Genomic DNA, 25,173 nt, shown 5'->3' with positions numbered 1-25,173 from the left:
TTGATACGGTTTTGTATATATTTTTCATTATTTCTTTTTATTTTATTATTAATATTTCATTAAAGTAGTTTAGTTTCTTCTAAACTCGTAAGTCTCTTTTTCCTCCTCTGCCTCTCTTTTTGTAGAGGGGTAGAGGGGAGCATCTGTCGGTCCTGTCTGGGGTCCCTCGGGTCCCCAGTGGTGGATTTGGCCTAAACCACGACACAGTGGTAAAACGCTTATATCAATCTGACTTTGGTTGGGTGTGTGTGTTTGTTTGTTTTCCTGAGGAAGTAGTGATTTGTGTTAAAACCAGAAATTATGAGTTGAAGTGTCATCCTACAGTCGGATGCATTGGGTGGATTGTTGTTGGAATCCCATAGGAACCTCAGAGACGCAATAAAGGATGTGTGTGCTTCCTCAGTAGCTTGCTGGGGCTGCGTAGCTCAGCACGCTGAGGTCTGTGCCTGTGAGTTTGGTGTTACAGTGGTGGGATATAGCCAAGACCACCAGAACCTCGTGGTAGCCTGGATCCGAGGGCTGCTCGCAGCTTTCAAATTTGAGTGTATGGAACAGAAACGAAACTCGCTGTGAAGGTTTTGCTAACAGTATAACTGTATGATTTGAAGTTGTTAAATATGAAAACCAATAATGTGGAGCTTCCTCTGTTATTTGTTTTATGTCTTTTATGCTGCGTCAAGGATCTCGGTGCTCCATGAGGACAGGAGGGGGTGGGCAGCGCTGCCTTGAGCAGGGGAGCCCAGCTGAAGCAAGCGGGTGGCTGATGCCAACCTCTGGTGGCTCCCCACAGGGGCCACTGCTCGGCAGCAGTTCTCCTCTCCCACACTCTGCTTCTCTTTCCTTCTCCAGGTGCTACATTTCTCCTCATACATGAGAACGTGAGCGCTCGTCAGACTGATCAGTCAGTCTGTCTTTGCTGGTTGGAAGTCAAACCAGCTGGGAGATGTGTTTGTTTTGTTAACTGGCGATCCATTCAGAAAGTAGGCTTGCAGAGTCTTTTTGTCCTTGAGCAGGACAAGCAACAGCTCCCTGTCTCAGTTTTCAGCAAGCCAAAAAAGCATTCTTCAAACCTGTATCCAGGCTGGTGAGCTTGTACGTTAGTTGATGGGATCTGGAGGAGAGAAATTAAGGAAAGAGGTCGAACGCTTGAACAGTAAATGAGCAATCTGTTCTCAGACTGGTGCAAAATGTAGCAGGTTTCTAACAGGGAAATTCAGTATAGGCTCTAGAAATATCTTCCAATGGTGAGATTATCTAAATACGGGAATAAGTTTGTGAGGAGACTGTGGAATCCCCATTACTGAAGGCTTGAAAAACAAAGGTGGGAACGGTGGATTTGTACCTTATTCACGGTGGAGGGGATGGAGTCGGTGGCCACCAGCCCTGTTTTACTGGAAGTCTTTGTGTTTCTTTTGACATAGCTGCACTGCAGCATGTGTCAGAGAGGCTTCTGTGTCAGGACGGTATATGTCCCAGAAAGGTGAGAGGCACAGGTTTTGGATTTTTGGAACACAGCCGTTCACTGGGTTTTTCCTCTGTCAGAGAGCACTTAAAGGTATTTGTCTGTGGGTATTGAAATTAGCAGTGTAGTGAGATTAACCAATCATCCAGTTGCTGTCAGTCTCAAGAAGTTATTGTTACAGCAGTTCAGCTAGCTAGTTCACATCTTTGAGCTTCTTACAGCAAATCTGAAATCTGGAATTAATTAATTTTGCTAATTTAAAACAAGCAAAGGTTCTAGAGGATGGTGTTCTAATGCAGAGCTAGAGCCTAAACTTTACAGAATGTATGAACTCATGAATACTGCATAGTGTCAGGCTTATGTTTTATTTGGTGTATTTATTTTTTTGTAGTGAAGGTAGTGCTTTTCATCAATGTGACCTATAGAGAAAGCACGTCATGGAGCTGGTGGAGATCTGTTAGGGTAATAAAAGCTTATGCCTTTATATCAGCTGTGGCCAATGAATTAAGGAGAACTGGCAATATGTCTCCACTCAGGCCAGTAGATCCTGTTTTCAGTTTGCTATTTCTGTTCCCAGTATTTACTAATGTATGGCAAATCTTAATTGCAAGCAGATTGTATAACACCAAAATGTCAGGAGAGCAAATGAGCTGTTTGCACTGGAGTTCATAATGTGCAGTAAAGTTAGGCTAAAATTGCTTTTCCTGACAGCTTTCTAAGCATGCTATGATTTATTTTTAAATCAATAAGATTAATATTTATCCTTCTTATTCTCCCTTTCCTTGACATTTTGTATGTATGTTGCAAGTATTTGGGGGAGTAGTGGGGTGGGGACCATCTTATTAAGAACATGATAGCGAAATATCAACAGCTCAGTAAAAAGACCAAACCAGTTATTTAAGTATATTTAAATATTTAGATTTGTTAGATACAATCTTTTCTTTTTGAGAACTTAAAAATGGTAGGTAAAATGAAGGTATTAAGGAATCATCTATGAAAAAAATTACTAGAATAACCTAAAAATAAACAATTCAAGAAATAAAGTTGCTGATAAAGTTTCGGGTAGTGGTGTGATTCAGAGAACAATCATTAACAGGGAAAGTTAAGTGTGTTTTCATAGTAAGTTGTATCCTTTCCTGGTTCTGAAATAATATTCTCTTCATTTAGATATATTTGATAAGTTCAATTCAATGTGCAGTTAAAGGTTGAAAAACATATTAGGATATGAGGAACTAGATACATTTGTTTGTTTATTTGCTCTTACTGTCCTCTTTCAGTCTGTGAATACAAATTAGGTTTGAGGCTGTTAGCCATACCAAAATCTCATAAGACAGGATGCTCAGAAGTAGTAAATTTTGTTAGCAACAGAGAATGTATGCCTTCATAAATGTTAAATTTACAATACAGCACCTGCTTGGGTGAACTTAATTTTTCTTCCACGTATCTCCTATATTTAAGATGGTTCTATTTAAACTATTAATTAGTAACTTTCAAATAATATACATAAGATATACATTTTAGAAAATAATTAAAATTTTGGTTGAAATCTATTTCAATTTCAGATGGAGTAAGAGTCAACTTGACACTAACCATGATTAAAAAATGAATAGCTATTACTGGGCAAATAAGTGATGGCTGTTTGTTAACATCATTATTGAAAAGAAAAATGGAAAAATAGCATAACATAGTACCAAATTTTGTGTGAAGTCCAGTGTAAAACAACTGTGCCTCAGAATACTGAAATAAAACCAAAAGTAGCAGTGGTTACCTGTGTAAACCACTATGTGATTAAAAGTTTACTGATTTTAATCAGGATTACAATAAGTGATTCAAATCACTGATTTAAATTGATCCACCCCGACTTTGCTATCTTTGATTCCTTGCAAAAGTAAAATAGCATTGTTTTGGTACAGTATGAAAAGTTCAAGTTTGTACCTGCCTATGCAATGTTAATAACATTATGTCTAGCCATACCTAAGTTTGATTGTTCAAACAGTTTTACCAAAATGTAATTTTCAGGGAGTCCAATAGAACCGTGTTTCACGAGAGCTAAATGTGAAGGTAATCAATCATACAGTGTACTGTATCCTGTTGTTATGGATAGAATACATTATTTATGCAATATAAAGATTTTTCAGATGTTGTTGAAATGAACAGGCGAGAGAATGAACAACTGTAAGGTATAATATGTCCTTAACTGAAAATTGCGATTTCCTAGGTTAAAATTTGTAAAGATGCTTTCAATGCTTACAACATATTTGTGACTGATTTGCTGCAAGTATGGACTTTCGGGGAGTAGCGAGAAGTCAGTCAGAAATCTATAACACGCTAATTACACCTACAGATGAGTGCCAGATCTTCTACTCTTAGTATTTGTATACCGCTTGTATTTCAATTGCTAAACCCCAAAGTTGCTACTCAGTCCCTGGAAATAGGGTAAAGCATTTTGGCAGCAGTACAAAACCCAAAGACTGTCTGAGGTAGTACAGTGTGTGTTCCTCAATGAGCCATTGCATTTGATCACCACTGGTATATTTAATGAATATAATTAGGCACAGGCTTAGGCTTTTGATGGAAAGTTGTCTCAACTTTCAATTTTCCCCTCACTGCATTGTTTCAAATATTATGTTTTTGTGCTGAGAATGAGATGAGTCTTCCTCACCAGATTCATTTCATAAACTGCACTATTTGTACGAGAAGTACTAAAAGACTGCTAGAAAACAGTTCAGCAGTGGAAAAAAAAATTGCTTCCTTAAATGGCTACATACTGAAATGAGGGTGACCTTCTTCCCTTCTCCCTGTCAGATCTGGCAGTTCTTTCTGGTTGGTTTGCAGGAAAACCTGCAGTCATGATCTTGTTACCCTCCCTGGCTGAGGAGTTCTGCAGCTCGGAGACTTTCAGGAGCAAAGGCACAGCACTGCTGAACTCACTATCCCTCGATAGATTTTTATTTCTGTTACCTACCTACTTTTTGAGCCCATATAAACTCTTAACACCTTCTGTATTCTTTGGCGAAACATTCATGGCTTTGCCACTTGCCACACGAAGAGGTGCCTTTGGGTGTTTAGCCACGCGTTCCCTGGGTCTGTTTGCTGTTGTTGATTTAATTCCTGTATACCTGCTGCTAGCTCTTCTCCCTCTTCACTGCTTTTCTGCCTCCTCCTCAATCAGCTCCAGTGCCATTCTCATGCTTTCTTACTTTTCCCCTTCCTATTCTTTCCCATTTTGAAAATAGCTTGTAAGCTCTTCTCTCCACCCTGGTTCCCTTTGTCATCGCTCTGTCATCTTAATGACATCTTCTCTCGATAGTCTTCCTCTCTTTGGCCCTCTCACCTTTTCCTTATGGTTCTTCTCTGTTCATCTTGCATTCCCACTTCCACACTGGCCTTTTGTACTTTTCAAGCTGCCACATGTCTTTATGCCCTTCTATTCATTTGCAATGTAGATGTGTTTCTTCTGTTCTACTCAGTAGGCATCATCTATCCTGTTCTTTAGCACCAGTTCTGTGATTTCTCTCTTACACAGCTCCTGTTCTCTCGAGAACCCTGACATTAATCAGCCTTCCTCTCACTTGTTGGTCATTCACTTGACCTTTCTATATCTGTTCCAATTTTTAGGCGGTTTGCAGATGTGACCACGCTCTGTTCTGGTGTCTGTCTTCTCTAGTAGATCCTCCTTCATAATTTCAGGAATCTTGTAGTCTTCACTCTCCTTCTGTGACAACATTTTGCACAGCTCTGCCTTTTGCTTTTTTCCTCCTCTTATCTGTGGAGAAATCCTGTCCATGAATACAAATTCATGTCTGTACTAATGAGTCTTATCTCAGTCTTTCCAGCTCTACCTTTCTGTCCAAATTAAAATCTCAGCTGACATTTCATGGATTAGGCAATTCTGAAGAAAAAAGTTCAACCTTCTTTGCTATCTTCTTTCACAGTCACTGAGTATCACCACTATCTGTCATTTTAGCCTATGCCTTGGTATTGCCGTGGTCACTTTCTGGTCCTTATCTAAATCTTTCTTAATCCTCCTTTTGTCCCTTCATTTTCCACAGATGACAAATTACGTGCTCTCTGTTTCCTGAAGAGAACTCTTCTATAGCTTCTCCCCGTACTAATATTCTCCAACCCTATTGCACACACGATGTTACGTTTTATCTCAATTCACCGAGTAACACCAGCTCTCAGCAGTTATTCTTAATTTGGGTGTTGGTTTTTTTTTTTTTTTTTGCTTTGAAGTTGCTTTATGCTATTTTAGACTTGAAAAATTCTGTTTTCTTTCAATTAGTTGGTCTAAAAGATCTTGCCTCATATGAATCTTTCTCGTTCTTCCTGCTTGGCATTGCTAAGACATGCCTTTCCTATTCGTTCATGTAGCTAAAATTGTTATCAAGGGATATTATGATTTTCTGTCTTGACTTCTGCAGTGTCTTCTCTGCCTTTCTTTATGAATGCCATTTTGCTCCATTAGTATCTGTTCAAAATGCTGCTGCAAAGTTATCTCTTCATGTGTCTCCACAGGCCCTTAACTTTCAGCACTCTTCATGGCCTCTCATCTGTCAATTGCTATCAAGAGCTAAGTTCTCATCAGTTATTGCCCACTTGGCTTATTTTTCAAACACCACCTTGATATTTTTTTTGGCCTCAGCTTTTCCTCCCACTTAACAAAAGCTGCTGGTGGATGGCTGCCAGTTTGCCTCCGAAGCTTTTTCAATTTCTTCATCCAGGATCCCCTTTGCAGCAATGCCTGTGGAAATACGAGAGGGCAGGTCACCTGCTGGGTCATGCCCATTGCTCATAATCTTCTCCTGGCAGCTTGCTTCCTTGTCCTTCATCAGGCTGGATTCATCTGTTCTCATGTCTTCTACTTAACCCTTATGGTCTTTTGGCCAGGAGTTGTCTTTTGCAAAATTTTGTAGGAAAGGATTCATGTCTTGGGAAGGTGGATTTGGCAACAACAAAAAAAGTTCATAATAAATGACCCTGCAAGCGTGCAGCATCAGTCAGGCACTCTCTGATTTACTGGTTATTTGTTTGTGTATTTGAACAAATGTGAATCTCTTGCTGCTGATAAATAGATCCTGAATGAAGGCAGACAAGGTCTTACAGCAAGCAGTTGAGTCAGTGCCGTGAGCAGCAACGCTACTTCTGGGCTTCTTTCCCTCAGTTCTGTATGTAGAAGCACCAGTAGCCGTTAAAATAACTTTCGCTGCGAGGAATTAATTTGATTCATATTTTTCTCCCTGTAAATATGCTACTTTACCTATGTATTCTGTACAAGCATTTAGAGTGTGTGACAGTGAAAACATGAAAGTCTTGTTGTAGGACAAGTGCTTAATGCAAGTGTTGCTGTTTCTTGTGTACTGAATACAAATCAGTTATTACGAGAAAAAGAGCAGAACTAACCAATTTACAGAATTACGTGACTTAGAAGGTCTCCATTCTGATTATTTCATGTCAGTGCTGCTGTTGATCTGTTCATCCTTGAAAAACACACCAGTCACTAAGCAAAGAGTGGTCTCTGCTCCCAGTCTCTGCTGTGAGTGGTGGTGGGACACCTCTGCTGCATCACGGCAGAGGATGCAGCTCCTTCAGGCTTGTTCAAAAGTGCTAGAAAACGATACAGAGAAAATTCTCTTGTGTAGGCGTTGTCTCCGTGGACGTGTGCTGAGGTTCCCTGGAGAAGACTGACGTGTTGAAATGTTTGAACACAGAGACTACTTTGGAGAATTACTTTCTATATTTGAGTGGACAGCCATGACTGCTGTGAACCTAGAAGTGGAGGAAAAGAGGGAGTGTAAAGAGAAGGTCCAAGTCTCCATATGTGGAGAACATAAATTCAAAAACAGTGTTCCGCATTGGGGTTTTCTGGGTTTTTTGAGAGGGCCTTAGATTTTTGCACACATCTGTTGGTGTGTTTAATTCTCCCAGACTTTTTTACTCATTTCTTTTTATAAGGCACAGTGGAAAAAAAACAACCTTTTTTTTTTTTTTTTTTCCCCCCCCCTGTACTACTTGCTTACTTGCAAGCAAAATGATACCAGACAACCTGGCATTAGAAAGAGGTCAAAAGAAAAATTGCTTAGACTTTTCTGGTTTGAGGCCTTTGCATTATTAAATGCTTTTGTTTCAGACAGAGATTTAGTGTGCGTGGTAGCATCTCTGTCTAGCTGGTGGCAAGGCAGGTGCGGGAACCTTTATACTTTGCCGGAGATGAAGCTACTACTATGTTAACTCAAATGCCAGAGACTTTGTTTATGATATTAAAGAGCCTAGGTTTGATCTGTTATGGCAAATAAACCAACGGTGTGCTTGTGCCCCTATTTCGTTCTGCCGGAACTATTAGCCCTCCTGTGAAAGCTGTGTACAAGCAGTCTCTAAAATCAAGACTACATGCAGTAGGTTAAACCCTTCTGCTTGCCAAAATTTCGTATATTCCAGTGTGCATTTTGCTTCTGGTGCTACCCACCTAGTAACTTTGTTTTCTTTAAGTTGTATTTTCATGTCTGTAACATGAATTGTGTTAACAGTATAGTTGTTTTGTCCTGACCTTTCCCACCAGAATTATATTAGTCTACGCTTTTGTAAAAATCACATTGATAATTGTGGCTAGTAACAACTTGAAGAATCTTGTCTTTGCAATAAGTGTTCCACATAGGTCTTATAAGACCAAATAAAAAAATGAAAAGCATAAGGTCCATTTGTGAGACGTACCCATTATAATTCAAATACAGGTAAAAGCAAATACATTAAAAAAAAAAGTCTTTGAGTAGAGTTAGAAGTTTCAGCATTTCATTTTGAAGTAGATGAGTTTGTAAATTTACCAAATTCTATTTTCTTCCTTTCTATGCATCCATTATGTTGCTATTAAGTCACGGAGGGGGACTTTTTACAAGTGCATGTAGTGATAGGACGAGGGGTAATGGCTTCAAACCAGAAGAGGGTAGATTTAGATTAGATATTAGGGAAAAAAAAAATCACTCTGAGCGTGGTGAGGCACTGGAACAAATTGCCCAGGGAAGCTGTGGATGCCCCATCCCTGGAGGAGTTCAAGACCAGGCTGGATGGGGCTTTGAGCAACCTGGTCTAGTGGGAGGTATCCCTGCCCATTGCAGGGAGGGTGGAACTAGATGACCTTTAAGGTTGCTTCTAACCTGGGAAAAATAAAATAAAATTCTGGTATGGACTATAAGTACTTTTTAGAGATCAAGTCTACGGAAAAAACGTGATCTTACTACTATTATATTTACTAATATAAAAAAGCCAGAAGTAGATGTGTGGAAACTTCTGTAATTTTTGCCTTTTCAGTGGTTCTGAACTGTGCTTGTGGCAGGAGCCATTTCCAGCGCAAATTGCTTTGCTGTAGTTACACAACAAAGATTTGAATGTCAGTATATATGCACCAGTGTGTGCTAGTTTGGAACATAGGCTTACCCATTCACTGAGCATAAAATGTGGGTATTTAGGAATGCCAGGAAAGAAAATTACATATTTTCATGTGCATTATTTGAGGCCACTGGTGAAAGCAAGATTCTGCTGCCTAAACTAGGCTAATTGTATTACTTACAATGTCAGATTGCTTAAAAAGAAATAAATGACTGACTGGATGAAATCGAACCTTGGTGTGACTGCTGGTGATTGGGACGGCTGAATGATTTGAAGATTAAGCTAAGAGTTATCTGTCCCTTTTACTGAAAACCAAGAAAGATATTCTCTAAAGTGATGTGAAAACCAGGAGCTATGGCTAACTCCTCCTGGAGCCTGCAGATCAGTTAGATCATCTTAGTGCAAAGACTGTCTGACTAACCTGCAGCCTTGGTTTCTCTGGTTTTTGGTTACCAGCTCTTCTGGCCAGACCCATGGAACTTGGCCAGTCCTTCAGAAACAGTTGACCCTCTTTGTGTCCACTTTATCTTCTTTCTGTGGTGTGCCTCGAACGCATCTGTGTGCTTCAAACCAAGAGAACAGAAAGTCCTGCCACAACAACTTGTTCTCCGCCCTTCCCACCCTTTTGTATATCACTTCCTACTTATCCATAAGAAGAAACAAGCATAGGAGGAATGGCAAAACCAATTGTGGAATGGACGTGTATGTCACCTTTTAAAATTAATGTTCAATGATGCAGATGACAAAGGGTAGACAACAGGAAGAAAGCTCATGTGACTTGGTCACAGTTCACGAAGGTTAACCTTAAACACCACTGCATGTGTTTTAGAAATGTGGTCGAAAGGTGGCCTTTCCTCTCTTAGCTTGCAGGATCCCTCCCTCAGTGAAAATGATGCTTTAAGTGTTTGGATTTGAAGGCTATCGATGAGTGTTAGATGATGTGGAGTGTAGTTGTGTCCAGTTTTGGCATGGTTTAGGCACCTCTTTGTATGTCAGATCAGCACTTGGTTCACTCCACTGGCTCCCAGTCAGTTTTCAGTATCGTTAACGCTTTGGTCTTGATCTTCAAAGCAACTGTTGGATCAAACACCCCAGCTACATCAAAGGCTGTATTTCTATTTGTGAACTGCCAGAATAGCTGTGTTCCTCTGGGGCAATGTAGATGATGGAATATCAGAGCAGCCACGCATCAGCTGGGGACACAGTGGTGTGGGTTGGGGGTACAGGCTATGAAAAAAAAAAAAAAAAAGAACAAAACTGCGAGGCTGTCAGGTGAATCCAGAGTAAGATGTTTTAAAGGAAATGCTACAAAACCTCTCTGTGAATGTCTTCCGTCATAAACGTGATGCAGAAACAGCTGTCGTTTTTATCTGAAAAATAATTTTCAAAAAGATGAAAATTAATAAAATTTGGAATGCTGTCAGATCATGAAAAGGATTATATTTTTAAATATCCTTTTATATGAGCTGTAATATGCTAAATTTTTAAAAGTTGTGTACTTGTGTAGGGTAACCTCCTAGCAGTCTTTTAAAGCTTACCTTTTCTTAGCATTAAAACCACAAACACCACTTACTGGGAGAGGCCATATTATTAGCAAAAGCTAAACAGTGGCATAGCTCAAAAGGAACTGAATATTGTATGACTGTTGATGGACTCAAATCAAGTCTGATCAACTTCTAAACAAACCTTAAAGGTGTTGGTTTTAGCTGATGAGAAATATTCCTCCACTGTGCTTTATAAAGTACTATGGACAGAACTGATTGTGCCAAAACAATTATTTCTCCTCCTTCAACCTGGTTGCTGGGAACTGATAAATTGGTTAAAGGGTTGAACGCATAAATTGCAACTCCAGACAATTCAATTGGATTAAAAAAAAAGACACTATTAAATACCATAATAAATACGTATTCTATAAATTAAATCTTGGAAAAATACAGCATTTTTTCTGCATGTGGAGGTTTTCATGGTATGGTTTTTAATTTCTCTTTTTTTATCTGGTAGTAATAGATAATTTTCACCTGAGTGCCTAATGCCTGGTAGAAATGAGACATCTTTCTGCTATTTTGAACAGTTGAGTCCCTTGAGTGCCTGTTTTCTTAAAAAGGTACATCAATTTCTTCATCCTAAGCTTCTCTTAGCCTGCCTAACAGGCTTACCTGAGCTCCACCAGCCGTTCAGCCTTCTTTACAAAGAGAGAAAGTTGTCATTGTCTTTTAACAAAGACAACCAGCAGTTGAATTGGAGCTATTCTGTGGAGAAGCAGGGCAAAAGCTTTAGAGGACCCTGCCCTGTTTGCCTCATCTGGTGCGTCTTTCCAAAATGACTACAGTAAGGTAGTGATCGTTGTTGACTTGGTAGAGTGTGGAAGGTAGAAGGCGACAAGGTTTCCAAAACTTCCAATGCAGGAATTTTGCTGAATTTTTCTGAAATGTTGAGTTTGCTTAAGAAGAATCTCCTTATACCTCAGAAGGAGACTACATGAATGCAGAAATGTTTTCATCTCAATGCCATGTTCAAACTGAAAGTCTTTGTGCAAAGTTTCTATGGAACTAGATTGCAAAATACATGGGCCAATCTGGTATAAAAAAAGAGAGCTTGTCACCCCTGAGCACAATGAAAATAACAGGATTCAGTGGTAATAGCTTTGCTCTCCTGACCGGCCTGATTTGATGTCTGAATGGGTTTCCTTCCACAGTTGAACTTTGTAATAAATACACACTCCAAAGCACGTTGCTGCTAACCTTAGACGTAAAGTACAGGTGGTCAAAATCCGTTCTTCAGTTAATCTCTTCTTTGATAGTGTTTGCCTTAGGAAGGATCTAATCCTGAGTCTGTAAATTGTGTCCTATTTGTATCTGAAGAACTTGTACAAGTGTTACCTTGAACCAAGATTTTATGTTTTTTTCTCCAGCTCTTGTGGTGAGTAATGTGAAGTTAAGTCACAAGATTTCTTCTTCCTGACTGGCTGATATAAATTGGAAGCAAGAAGGGAAAAATAATGAGTTTCTGTTGTTCAGCTCTGGATGATAAATGTTCATGTTCAAGTTCTTAACAATTTCAGGGTCTTATGAATATTTTAATGAATATGTAACTGGTGGTACTTATAATAAATATGACCTCATGATTCCTGATGAATTAAAGAGGCATCTTTTCCAATTATTTCTTTTGTTATAGTAAGCATTACCTTGAACATATCTCTGCAAATTTTCTGCTGGAAAAAATGAATATGAATGTGTAATGAAAGTGAAGGTTTCATCTGTGTATGTGTAATTGTCTTATGTGTGCATATATAAATGACAAAACTTAGGAAACAATGCAGTCTCAACATTTTACTGACATAACTGAGAATATGAATGAACAGCCCAAGTCTTAAAACATGACTGCCAATAAATGTCAGTATTACAGAACTCTGTTGCACGGTGTCGCACATACATATTAAAAAATACTTTGTTCCATACAACAGCTTTGAATACTAATTCTCTTTTTTTTTAAAGTATATAATCAGTATGCAGCAGTTGTATTGAAAGAATAGATGCAATGGGAGGGAGAAGTAAAAAGCAAATATTTAATGCTTAAAGAAATTGAAATAAACTATAATTTAATGCAGAATGCTTTTCAAATATGGAAATCCAAAAGGTGACCTTCGAAATAGTTTTCTGGTGAGTTAGTAATGCTCTGTAATATTGTACTAAAAGATGAGCTGGAAGATATTTTTTGTAAGCAAAAAGCATAAAAACAAAACCAATTTTGTTGTGAGGTAGCACCTGAAGTTCCTGGTAATCAATGTGCTTTTCAGTCAGTGGTTATATTACCTTAGGCAGTTTACAGTGCTGCTGAGTCTGACGATGCTTTTAGTGATTTTATATGCCCAACTATACAGTTACTTTTACTAGTGTTTCAAAATAGTCAAGAACAAAATGCATGCTTAGTATCTTTTTCTTCTGCTTTGATTGCAAATCTGGTTTTTATCCCTTTTTTTCTGCTGGCTGTCAGTGCACTTCAGAAGCGTCACTGGACAAGCAATGAGGGATTCTTGCAGTGGTGACTAATCTTACCCTTTTACCAGCTCATTGCCTTTCACTCACTCTCCATGCAGATATAAAAGGGACCTTTGGTATGTTTTTTTTTTTTTTTTTTTTTTAAATTTATTTTTATTGTGGTGAGGTGTGTGCATATAAGGATAGAGTTCTTTTAAAACCTGGTGATAGATGGGAAAGGTGAGAAATGAGAACAAAAATGAACTTTAAATATTTAATGATGTGAAGTTATTTGTAGAATGAAGGATCATTTAAATGAGTACTGTTTTGGAAACTCAGCTGTGTGAATGTTGATTAGCTATATAAACAAAAGGTAGCTATGTCTTTAACTATAGTTTCTTTGCATTGGTTTTTGCTTTCCAGCCTAAATATGTATGGGTCTAGGGTTCACGGAGCTTAGAAACGCCTGTAAGCTTTTTGTTTGTATTTTTGTGTGCGTATACAATTGCATATGCCCTCCAGTCCGCCTGCTTTCTTCATGCCCGTTGGCAAAAATTTGCAAAAGTGGTACCATCAGTTCAGTACTGCGTGGAGCAGAACCTGGATCTGCAAAAGCAGTCAGCTTTATTGTAGACTTTTATGGAGCAGCATCTTCTGTGCTCTGTTTGTTATGGAATTAGTGAGGCATTCCCACACCCTGGGAAAACTTGCCAATGCCAGCAGCCCGTCCTGACACGTCGGGGCCAGAGGGGACATGAGGGGGTCTGGGAGGAAGCCTGAAGAACATGCATCATTTATGGTGGATGGCTGAAGCTTCCTTAGAGCAGTTAATTCAGCTTTAGCAGCATTTTGGTTTTTAACTACAAGGACACCCGGATGAGTTTTAAATCAGAGTATTTCATGAAATACGCCTTACAGCAGGGAATAATGTGTCCACAAGTTCATATCTCTTTGCCAGTGTGTTTCTGAGAGACAGTAAAGCTTCATATTACTTAAACACTTGCTCTCAGATGACTGTTGATTAGTTGCTGCCCAAATCTCGCTTAGATTTGGTAGATTTAAGATGATAATACTGGGAAGGTAGAATTTGAATGTAAATCCTTGTCCTTTCTTTTTGAATAATATTTCTTCAACCTGTAACAAACAGCCTTGGAGGAGAGCACTGATGATGACAGAAATGATTCTGTTTTCCCGGCTGTAATAGCGATGGCCTTTGACTGCAGTTGAGGGCAATGGGTTTTGTTATGGCACCCCTATTAATGGGGCGTAGCATAATGTAATGGGCAAGTAACATGGGCTTGTTTGCTTGTCTTGTAACTCTCCGTCTTTCACCTGGCAGGCTGAAGAGGAAACAGTGGCCTTTCTTGCTCACAGTGGAAGTGAAGAAGAGTTTGATCCAAGCACTCTTCCAGATCCTGATAAATACAAAGATTCTGATGAAGAGCAGGATTCAGAAAGTGAAGACAGCTATAGGTACGTACACATCTTCCATGTTCATTTTGAAATGTTCATGTTTTTTTAGAAACTGTTTTGTTACAAACTCATTTTACAGTTATCCCCTTGCTCCCGAGACTTAGTATTTAAGTTTGTTTGTGAGATAGGTGCTGAACAGAAGTCTGTGCTAACGGCTGTTATTTTCTTTTGTGAACCTGTATGAGAAAGACTTTTGAGTCAGTGTTGAAGGGATCTTGGTGAGACTGTTACACATGCAAAAATCTTGACTAATTCCCTGGAGGTTTCATGTGTTTCAGAAATACATTTCTCTACTGTCATATTACTGGTTCTGTTTGAAAGGAAAAATGTTGAAGTCATTTGAGGATTTGGATGAGCCCTCTGTACCTGTACTGTATTAAATAAATTTGTGCAGAGTGAAACTTAAGTTTTATGATTCCGTGTTGCTCAGATACTTCAATACTACAAATGAAGTAGAATCTGAGTTAGAAGTAGATATAGAATAAAATTTATAGTGTTAAACTTTTCTTCTTAATTAAAACAGTGTTTTTAATTATATGAAATAGATTTTGTTTCTTGTAGTTTAACAGAAAAGCATGGGGTGGGGATGAGGATCTGTAGTTGATAGCAACATACTGCATTCTTCAGCACATGCTGCAGGAAGATGGAGGGATACTGCATGAAGTCCTGTGTGGTTTTTGTCATTGGCTTCACTGCAACAAGAAGTCCATCTGTGTGTTTCTGACAAATAGCCTATTGTGTAACAGATTCAGAAACACGATCTTGCTACTTAAATGAGAGTATAGTTCTTTATTTTGTCTAGGTTTGTAAATCTCTTGGTTTTCATGTCTGAATCAGCTAAATCTTAGTGGCTAGGTTGTCCCTAGCCCTGTGTCACTGCATGTGTGGGGGCAGTATATAGGACTGGGTGTTGGGACATGGGTTTAAGGACCCGATAGCCCTAAGTTAACATGCTGGTGACCGTGTCCCCTGTAGCCCGTTCACCAGTGTATTGGTCAGTAGAACTTACAAGGATGGTGGAAATGCATTGCTTTTTCTGAGCAGTGGGAAACTGCTCCTTCTTTGCACAAGGGGGAGGAAGAACTATAAGTCAATTAGAGTTCCTTCTGGTCTTTTACTTCCCTAAGCTGATTCTATATCTCCACTCCATGTAATATGAATGAAAACGCTGTGTAAAACATCAATAAGAACAGCAAGAGCAGCGGGCAACAACGTGTCAATAGATAGATTTGGAAGATGACAGGGTCCAGGACAAAATTACATTTCTAGGAGTGCCTGAAAGGAGTGTGTCAGAATTAAGAGCCATTGGTGGCTCCAGTGTGCAGCACAGCATGTGGTGGTTAATCCCCAGCTGGCTTTGGCCATCCTAGGGAACATCAGTCATGTCTTTACAGGCTAAATGGATTTGGCCAGGGTGCGGGCTTAAGTACTGGCACATGATTGTCTATATTGTCCACAACTGCTGTTACTTTGGATAGTGCCTACTAGAGCTCTTCTGGGCAATGTCCCAGCGTATTTTGATGGGAAAGCAGAGGCCCAACATAAAAAGGAAGATGCAGTGAAAGAAATAAATTTAGGGCTGGAAAAAGAGGAAATGAAGAAGAGGAAGAGAATTTGAATGACCAATAAACCTATGCGTAAAGGAAAGTGGTAGCTGAAAAGGCTGATGGTGAGCGTAAGGCCATGGAGAAGTGCTATTGATTTTGCATGAAGGAGGAAAGAGGTGGAGGGGATGTATTCATGAAAGGAGGAGTGACAATGAAGGGGATCTGGTGGGTCAAGAGGAATAAACATGAGTACAGGCAAGAAATCTTGATGCCAGTGGGAAGGAGGGGTTTCTGTTAAATCAACACTTGTGCACCTCTCTAGAGCTTTCATTGAATTGTATGATGAGTTGCTCTTGGGGCTGGGAAATATTGACTAATGATTTTAACAAAAACAAATCACCTGAGAGTAGCTCATAGTGAAATTAGGCTTTGAGATTAGAAATTACAACTCTATTCTGGTTGTATTTCCAAAATTCAGAGATTTTGCTCAGTGTTGGATTAAAATAGAAATATGTTGGGCTACACTAGCTGCTACTTGCTTTAAAAGGAAAAAAAGTGCTTCTAAAAGGGATAATTCAAAGCAAGTATGTGAGGCCTAGGCTATCTTCCTTTGACATTCTTTAAAAATAGACCATCTGTCCATCGTTTAAGAAGTGAAAAACATTGTTAATCTTTCCTCCCTCCCCCCGGCATTTTTTTTTAAATTGGGGGAACTATACAAATCAGGAGTTAAATTTGCCTTTGAATAAAATTCGCTTACAGCTGTACCTCTACAAGCAGAGTAATTAATGACTCCAAGCATGTAATATGAGATTAATTTTTGTATATCTAGCAACATTCATCATATTTGGTTTAAGGCTATCAATGTAAATTGTTAATGAGGTGAAAAATTTCAGTGTACCGAATAGGGTGGGAGAAAAGCAGCTGGATTCCTTAAATATTCATTTTGCAGTCAAATTGAGTTTCTGATATTTCTAATCCCTCCAACTCTTTAAATAAAAATGTTGAGGAAGAACAAAGTTACGATTGACCTCATCATTACCTTCTTTAAATCTTTAATAGATGTGACTGATCACATTAACTTTTAGATCAGCATGGAAAAGATCTTGGACATGAGGGAAAAGGAGAAATGTCTTAGTTCTGGTACTGTTTTGTTTGTGATTTTATGGCTGGTCGCCAGCTGACAGGTGTGCAAGTCAGCAGTCAGGGCTGCTTGGTTGTGTAGCTTCCTTTATTTATGAAAATTATGGGCAAATTGCAGTTCATTATACCTTCCTTCTTCCTCTACCAGGATGATGATGTTGGCCTGGTAAGTTTTCTGTGATTCTTGGTGCGGTCAACTTTACATTCTTTTGAGGTGATTCATCTGCAAATCATGGTGCTCCCTCTAATATGTATTGTTCATGTCATATCAGTGACTTTGTGAAGGCCAGAACTTAATGTTGTGATGGCCAGAAAAGCACTGTAAGACAGACATTGTAAAAGATCTCTGTTTAAGGGCTTGATCATGCTGTTTAGCGGCGGAACTGGACATTGAGACATTGGACTGCTGTTGATAGAGATGTGATTGATATTCTTATGCCATGAAAGTCTTTGTAATAGTTACACTCTATGATCACTATATGAAATAGACCTGCCTAGTGAAATTTGGTACCCTATGCTGTGCGGGTCAGACTAGAGCCTTCCTGTGAACTTGTTAGCTACAGAAATTACCTTTTAAAAAAAAAAAAAAAATTAGTATGTCATCAGCAAGTGTCTGCATGAATGAAGGAGAAAGTATTTACTGAAACTGTGCAGTTCAGAAATTAACTATCAAGTATTGGAGGATGATGGTGGTCACACAAAAGAAAAGGAGAGGAACAGATTTGAAGAAGTCATTGTCAGATGAAGCTGAGGAGGAGTGAATGGATGCAGGGTTAGGTAGGTGGTTAGCAGCATCTCCAAAGGCAGCATCACATTTCAGAGGAGGTTAAGCCTCTGACAGAGGGACGTACAGCAGATGAAAATAGTTTCACTGAAGCCGTGGTCACCTGCAGCTGGAGCATTTTCAACCCAGAGCAGTGATATTAAATCCATATGAGAATCAACCCCTGAATGATTTCAGTTTTCAGACTGGTGTATAAAGATAAGCCAAAATTTCTTAGCCCAAATACACTGAACGGAACCTCCAGTGGTCCAGGCCTGGGTCAGGTACTGCTGCTTTATGGTCAGCAATCTCTGTGATGGGAACAGGGAAGAAGAGTGCTTCAGACATCTGATTCAAGTCTGCTGCTGGAGTCTGTCCACTAGAGTCTTTAGAAAGTAAAGGTGACCTCAGAGCAGAAGCAAGATGTTGGTGGTCGGTTTGAGTGCTTTTTCCTGTCAAATCTTCTGTATACTTCCCAAGCAATGGTAAGAAATATTAAGCATACTCGCTTATTGGTCTGATTTCCATTTCAATATTTTGTTTTTTCTTCTTCCAGATTATGGTACTTCAGCTCCAAGACAGACTTGTCTTTTGCTTTTAGTACACCATTACACTGGTGTTTCATTACAAGTAGATTATTCATCCCTTTTCCTGCAATTGTTTTTTATAAATCTAGTTTTAGAGCTGTTTTGATTTACATCAGTGGAATGGCCAGTAAGGGAAGTAACACAACACAATATATTTTCATTACCATTTCTATGCGCTGTAGCATTCTGACAGCAAGTAAGAAAGAAGCTGCACTGGGCTTCATGGAAGGGACTGCAGTAATTAATCTTCATTAGGATTGCTGCCATGGCCTTGTGAATTAAAATTTATTATGTGGAAAAAGGTTTGTGGCACAGCATGTTTGATTAGCAAAATGCCAATATTTATGGGATAAATTACTCTTAACTTTTCTGAACTGTATTTTATTAGCAGATTCATTCATTATTCCTGTACATTTCTTTGGGAAAGAGCTCGTGCGCTCTATATGGCAGCCTGGAAGCTTGACTCATGGCCTGCAATTCAGCGGCAAGGGCGGTTTGTTTCCAGGGCAGTGCTGGTAAACCTGGTCTCCAAAGCGAGCTCTGATAAATGTTAACTGAAGCAGTACCACGTTTAAACAGCAGCAACTTGGCTGTGTGGCCGCACATTTCAAATGGCTGACTCTCAAGCACTTCAAATCTAAGTCTTACAGCTTGTTAAGACATACCTCGAAGCCCAGAAGTGAGTTAAATACTAACAATTAAAAGCTTTCTATTTTTTCCTGGTATCAACTTAAAACACTCTTGTGACATTATTTTTTAGTAGTTAAATTAGGAGAGTTTCTCGGTGTATAGCTATTAAGGTCCTAGTTAGATTCCCCTGTTTCCCAGATGCCATTCATAACATGCTGGCATTTACTTAAGGAACAGGATTCATAAACCGTGCTTTAGTGCTCGAGTAATAAACATTACCTACCAAATGATACTGCCTTCTTTTGTTGTTGCAGCTGTGCAAACAGTGACCACAGAAATTACTGTGCCTGTTGATGAGATAGCTGTTAGTACCTCCCTGCCCGTGTGAACACAGCCCCTCCCAGTAAATCCTTCCATCAGGCAGCTTCAGACCGCGTGGGTCGCTCAGGCGGCTGGAAAGCTAAATTGCACCAGATGGTAAAAGGAAGGAATTGTAATCCAGCTGCACGTGCCGCTTTCTAAGTGTTATAAATAGAAGATTAAGAGATGCACTGGCTTTGATTTGGATCTGAATTGTGGGGTTGCTTTCTAACTGCATTTTTCTGTTAGAAAATAGTTCACCTTAGAATAACTTTATTTTGTTTCACCTATTTGTGGATGCCAGCTGGTAGTGCATCAGTTTGTACGTTTGTGAGGCATAAGGGACCATCTATGTCTATGGGAAGTGACCAAAACTAAAACGATTGGCTCTGCAGGGTGGGCTGACAGCTTTCAGTCAATGGAGACCGAGGAAGAATTCATCTGACAATAAGTGCAGAAGTCACCCCCCATATAGCTGCTTTCACACGCTCAGCCCATTTACATGCACACCTGAGAATTACACCTATTACATCTCCTCCAAAGACCTTTCTGTCCAAACAGTTAAGGAGAAGCACCCAGATGGAGTACAGGATACCCCTTGGCATCATGATGCCAGACATCTCTCCTGGTGATTTTCCAGCTTCCTTTTAAAATTGCCACTTTCGCCCTTTGTAAAAGCTACATCTCTGACCACACCTCCAGACTAGTACATCTCCTCTCCACACCACCCACACCGCTGCTGGTAAAAATCCATCCTGCAGGAATAGGATTGGGGGTTGGACTAGCTGATCTTTAAAGGTGCCTTCCAACCCAAACCGTTCTATGGACAGGCATTGTCTGTCTTCTCTCTGCGTCTCGAAATTATCAACATCTTATTCGCACGTTCCACATGACTCTGCTTTCCTGCCTAAGTTTCCTTTGTCAAATACCGTTTTGCTTCTACTTTTTGTGTGTCATGAGAACACAAGCCTTTAGCTCTTTTCATCACTCTGTGGCTTTGCTGCTGCTGCTTCTTCTGTTATACATTCCTCCTTATTCACCTCTCCAGCTTACAGCTCAGGGTGTGAAAATACACCTGCTAACGTATAGATACATCTTTAGTATGCACTACTAATCAAGCACTGTGATCCCTCAGTAATAATACGAAACAGTTTGACTCGGCATAATCTTCCCAAAAAGCTGATGATGACAATTAATTGTAATTGTGTTGATGTGCTTGTGTTTGTGGAAAAAATTAGAAATCTCACCGTTCCTTCAGAATATGCTTTATATTTAAATGTTACACCTTACAGGCATCTAGGCCTATGGGCCTCTGAAACTCCAAAAATTAGTATCATTACAGGTATTTCAAGTCTTTTATTTCATAACTTGCGAGATTTCCACATTGTTTTAATTGCTAAGATGTTTTGAACTAATGTTCTAGGTAAAGCATTAGTCAACTATGAATACAAACTGGGCTTCCGAGTCCATTCAAATGCTGGAAATAATTGGCGTTTTTGCAGGCAAGCTAAAATGCTTTTACTTAATGAGGTTTTAGCCTTACGCTTTTAAAGTGAATCTCCATACTCTGTCCTGATCAAAACGAACACAATGAAACTCTAGCCCAAACCCACAGTGGCCACTTGAAGAAGCGAGAAGTCGTAGTGCTTTAGAGTATTTTCGTATACTGTCGGTATAGCTTCAACATTTATGGAATATCTTAAGAACTACAGAGAGAAAGAGAGAGTTCTTTCCCCAGAAAAGGATAAAATAATGACAGCTCAAAGCTGGCAAAGTTGCTATATCCTTTGAAATGTCCCAATTTTAGGAAAAGTATTTGGTGCACGGCCATCAGCCATTCATAGAAACAGAATGGTTTGGGTTGGAAGAGACCTTCAAAAAAATCTTCTAGTCCAACTCTTCTGCCATGGGCAGGGACACCTTCCGCTAGATGGGGTATTTCTTTTGGATAGGCAGGGAAGAACAACGTAAAGGTTGGGTGTCTTGTTTGTTTTAATTATGGGGAGTGCGAAGTGTTTCTTAAAGGCTTTCCCTCCTCTCTCTGTGCTGTAATGAGTAGGCAGGAGTTGGCACTGTTCTTCTGTGAAAGAAGATGGACAAGGGAGGGAGTCAGGTCACACATCTGCAGTCCAGTGCAAGGCCATCACATCTCTGGTTACTCCTTTGTCTCAGTGGAGAGGCGGCCAGACAGCACAGTGTACGAGCCAGGAAGAGGAGGAACCATTGTGCTGCTGATCCCTCTCAGAGAGCGTTCGGGAACTTCTTGAAAACTGCCATGTTTTGGGGTTAATGTTTGGGTTCTGCTGGTTGCTTGTGAGTGATGAAACCAGCTTTTTCGCATACTTGTAATTAGTCCTATTAATGGAATAGCAAGGTGGGCAGATGAAGGTGATTTGAATGGGACTGTGAGTTCCTGTGCCATGTTGGTTTGAAGGACGGTATTCCCCTATTTGAGCAGTTTGTTATAACTGCTGTTTCTAGTTGTTAAGTCTCTAAACAATGTTTCTGAAAGAAACGTTTCACAAACATTACACTTAAGCAATTATAAAAACTAAGACAATTAAAAGAAGTCTTAAAACTTTTTTTTTTAAATAAATTGAATTTTCTGGGTAGAAATTTACTAACTTTTGATTGAAAAACTGAATTTAACCGTCTATTTTAGAAAAGCCTAAACTCAGTCTTCGAAGTTCCATTTTTATTTTTGTTATATTCTTTAAAATATAAACATGGAAAACTGAGAATGCCGTTTTGTTTCCGTTAACTTCTTTGGAGAGAATGGGTTGGGGTGCGAGGGGTTTCATTCTGCTTTTTTTGGTGTGAAATCTACTCTACAGCGTAGGACAGCGAGCACTCTATAACGTGTTGCATGGATATTATATCTTAGAATAGATTTCGTTATATTAGATAATTTTAATCTTAAATAAGATGATCTGTAGCAAATTTTCTGTTATGGACAAAAACTACATGAAGATACATGAAAGCTTAGGCTTTCCTCCCGTTGCTGTCATGTGGTTGTATGATAGAAATCAAAGTATTAAAACAGATACACAGCTGTTTATCCAGATTGAAGGCTGTGAAAGGCAGTTCATTAAAGGCTGAAGAAAAGCAGCAGAAGAAATGGGAATTCACCAGGGAAAATAACTGGGTTTGGGTCTTTCTCTCCCTGTCATGGCAAAGAGGTGGTTAATAGCTTCCAAGGAAAGCTTCTGAAAGAAGGGGAGAGAGTGGCTTGAATGAGATGGACCCAAATCAAAACTGTATCAAGTGTAAGATTTGTCAATGAAATGACAGTTCTCATATTTTTATTTTTGTCACATATTTATTTTAGACAAGATCTTGAATGCATGTCAAGGTCCACTGACATATCACTAAATCAGTTTTGTCAAGTTGTCTGTCACTCTATATGCCAGCAAATATTAGCTAAGGCTGATAGCAATATCTTGATATACTGTAATCAATTAAGACAGCAGAATATCCACCATCACCTCGGTCTGAAAGCAGTTCTAATTTAGACATTCAGAGTTCATCAGCTTCTATTGCTTCACCCTTCTGAATTGTAATTTTGTTTGCTCTTATCTTGACATAAATTTGCCTTGTTTAAAATGAATTGTTTGATTACAAGATGATATTGATTACCACAGTTGTTAAAAAGACTAATTGATTTGTTTCTGCAGTGAACTTGAGGAGAGGAGTGGAAGAAAGAAAAGAAGCTATAGCAACAGTAACGTGGCAGAAGAAATGCCACACAAAAGAAAGAAGGCAAAATTCAGCGAAGAGGAGGACTCCTATTTGCCATTAGATACTGGGCTTTCTCTGGCAGAGGATGAAGAGCTTGTACTACATCTGCTCAACAGTCACAACTAATTATTTTTCTGCACGTTTTCTTTTCTGGGACATCTCCACAATTTTGTCAGTAGTCTACACAAAATGAATTTGGCAGCTGGGCAGCTGGGTACCAGTGGACAGAGATAAATGAGTTTGAGTTCCATGTGCAATGGGATTGCCTGAGATTGGCTTATAGATTATAGGCAATATTTAGTTTGATTTATAAGGCTTTCTAAACCAACTTTACAACCTAAATTCCCAGATGTCATTTTACAGTAACACATTCATAATTTTAAATCTCCAAGTTTTGAAGCAATTATCTTTTTTTATTTTAATCTTGCTTCAAATAAAAACAGGATGCTCCTATCTTGACCATGTCAGGTTTATTATTTTAGAAAATAAATGTGTACTAAAATTATTAAAGAAGAAATACTGTTGGCAGTTCAAATGGTATTACTTAAAAATAAACTGCATTTTTTATGTGTGTCATGCACATATTTTTAAAAAAATTTAATAAACATTCCCAAATCCTTGATGTAAACTTTTGGTGTCTCTTTCAACATGTGTTATCATTTCTGTTATGATTATAATTTCTATTATCCTCCTGTTATCATTTCTGTTTTGATTCTGTTACTGGTGTTAGACAATTCATAAAACCACTTTTAGAAGCTAAAACTTTGAATCTTGCATTTGAATCCCATATGAATGAGAATATAGTGATGCCACAAAAAGGTAGTGTAACACTGCCTGATAAAATTGGTTACAAGTTAGATTTTGTGGCAGACTTACTACTGGAAGCGAGCTGCTTTTTTTTTTTTTTTTATGAGCAAATACAATGAAAAAAATGAATTTATATTTGAGCATATTTTCAAGTTTCATCCCATCAAACCATGGCCGTTTGTTGCAGATGTTGTGTGTGCTTACCCCGAACCACTGCACCTTGATGAACAGCAACAAGACATACACTATGTGATTCCTTTCCCAGGGGAGGGAAGAAGCGGGCATTCTCTGAAACAAAACAAAATATTTATACAATACCAAATTCTTAGTTATCTAAGTAGATTTTTTTCTCTTGCTTGCACCCAAATGCCAGCTATGAGCGAAATTCGCTGCCTTCTTGCTTTCATTCTTGACTATTCCCTCGAGAATATTGCGTATCGTTCAGAAAAAAGCATGGTAAACTTTTGCAGGCAATATGGAGAATGATGAAAACTGCTGAGAGTTTTACAACATCTCTGAAATGAGCTAGGCAAAGGCAAGGCTGCTGTGTGAGGAAACAAAGAAAAGCAGGAAAATCCAGTGTTTTGTTTGCTGACACAAGTTTTTTGACAGCAAACAGGCATGTAAAGTGATGATGGTCTGTTTTCAGCAGACCTGTGTCTTAGTGAAGTTTATATGGGAAAGTAGAAAGCCTGAGGGCTTTCCCCCATTGCTTCCCTTCAGCAAATCATAAAGTACACGTTTTCTCAAAAAGCTGTATCTGTTTGGTCTTCCCATCACCTATATGAAGAACACATTAAAGTAAATATTCCTTTTTTTTTTTCTGTATCACTTTCTCCATTTTTATGTTACAGAAATGTATCAGCACCGATTCAGTACAAGCCTTTCTTCCTCTCCCTGTACCCCATGCTATCTTTTAGCTCAGTCACCCAAAACTGAAAATATACTGCAAATTCTTGTCTCCAAATGTTGCTTCCACTGTGCTGCCAGCAGGCAGGGTACCATAAAAACAATATTATAGGCAGAGCACATCTGCCATCTGCTCCTTCCTGACACTGTGGAATGAGAAGAAATGACTGAGTTTCACAAACAGCTAAACATGAAAGATGGGACCTGCTTGGCAGCGGATGCGCGGTGGTGTTTACGGTGCCACAGCGGGCCTGGAAAATACCGTGATCTAGGAATAGTATTGCTGAGGAATCAATTAACGAAGAAGGATGCAATGTGATGCGGTTGTGACTGCGCTTGGGTGCCATCGTGTGAACAGCAGCAGTGAACGTGATGAGCAGTGTCAACAAACACC

At 39.1% G+C, this 25,173-nt stretch overlaps 1 protein-coding gene across 2 annotated transcripts in view; it reads left to right on the top strand.

Annotated features, from left to right (window-relative positions):
• Window positions 1-23,685, top strand: part of DDX10 (DEAD-box helicase 10) — a 197,716-nt gene extending 174,031 nt beyond the window's left edge. For both annotated transcript variants that reach the window (XM_082498870.1, XM_082498869.1), the window contains 2 exons: window positions 14,162-14,295; window positions 23,000-23,685. In XM_082498870.1, the coding sequence (XP_082354996.1) occupies window positions 14,162-14,295; window positions 23,000-23,189 (324 nt within the window). In that variant the 3' untranslated portion in view covers window positions 23,190-23,685. The remainder of the gene's footprint in view (window positions 1-14,161; window positions 14,296-22,999) is intronic.
• The last annotated feature ends 1,488 nt before the right edge of the window (window positions 23,686-25,173 follow it).

The sequence above is a fragment of the Vanellus vanellus genome (assembly GCF_965231255.1).
Source record: "Vanellus vanellus genome assembly, chromosome: 1".
NCBI classification, from domain to species: domain Eukaryota; kingdom Metazoa; phylum Chordata; class Aves; order Charadriiformes; family Charadriidae; genus Vanellus; species Vanellus vanellus.
Note: the sequence above shows the minus strand (reverse complement) of the source record. Positions and strands in the feature narration are given on the sequence as shown.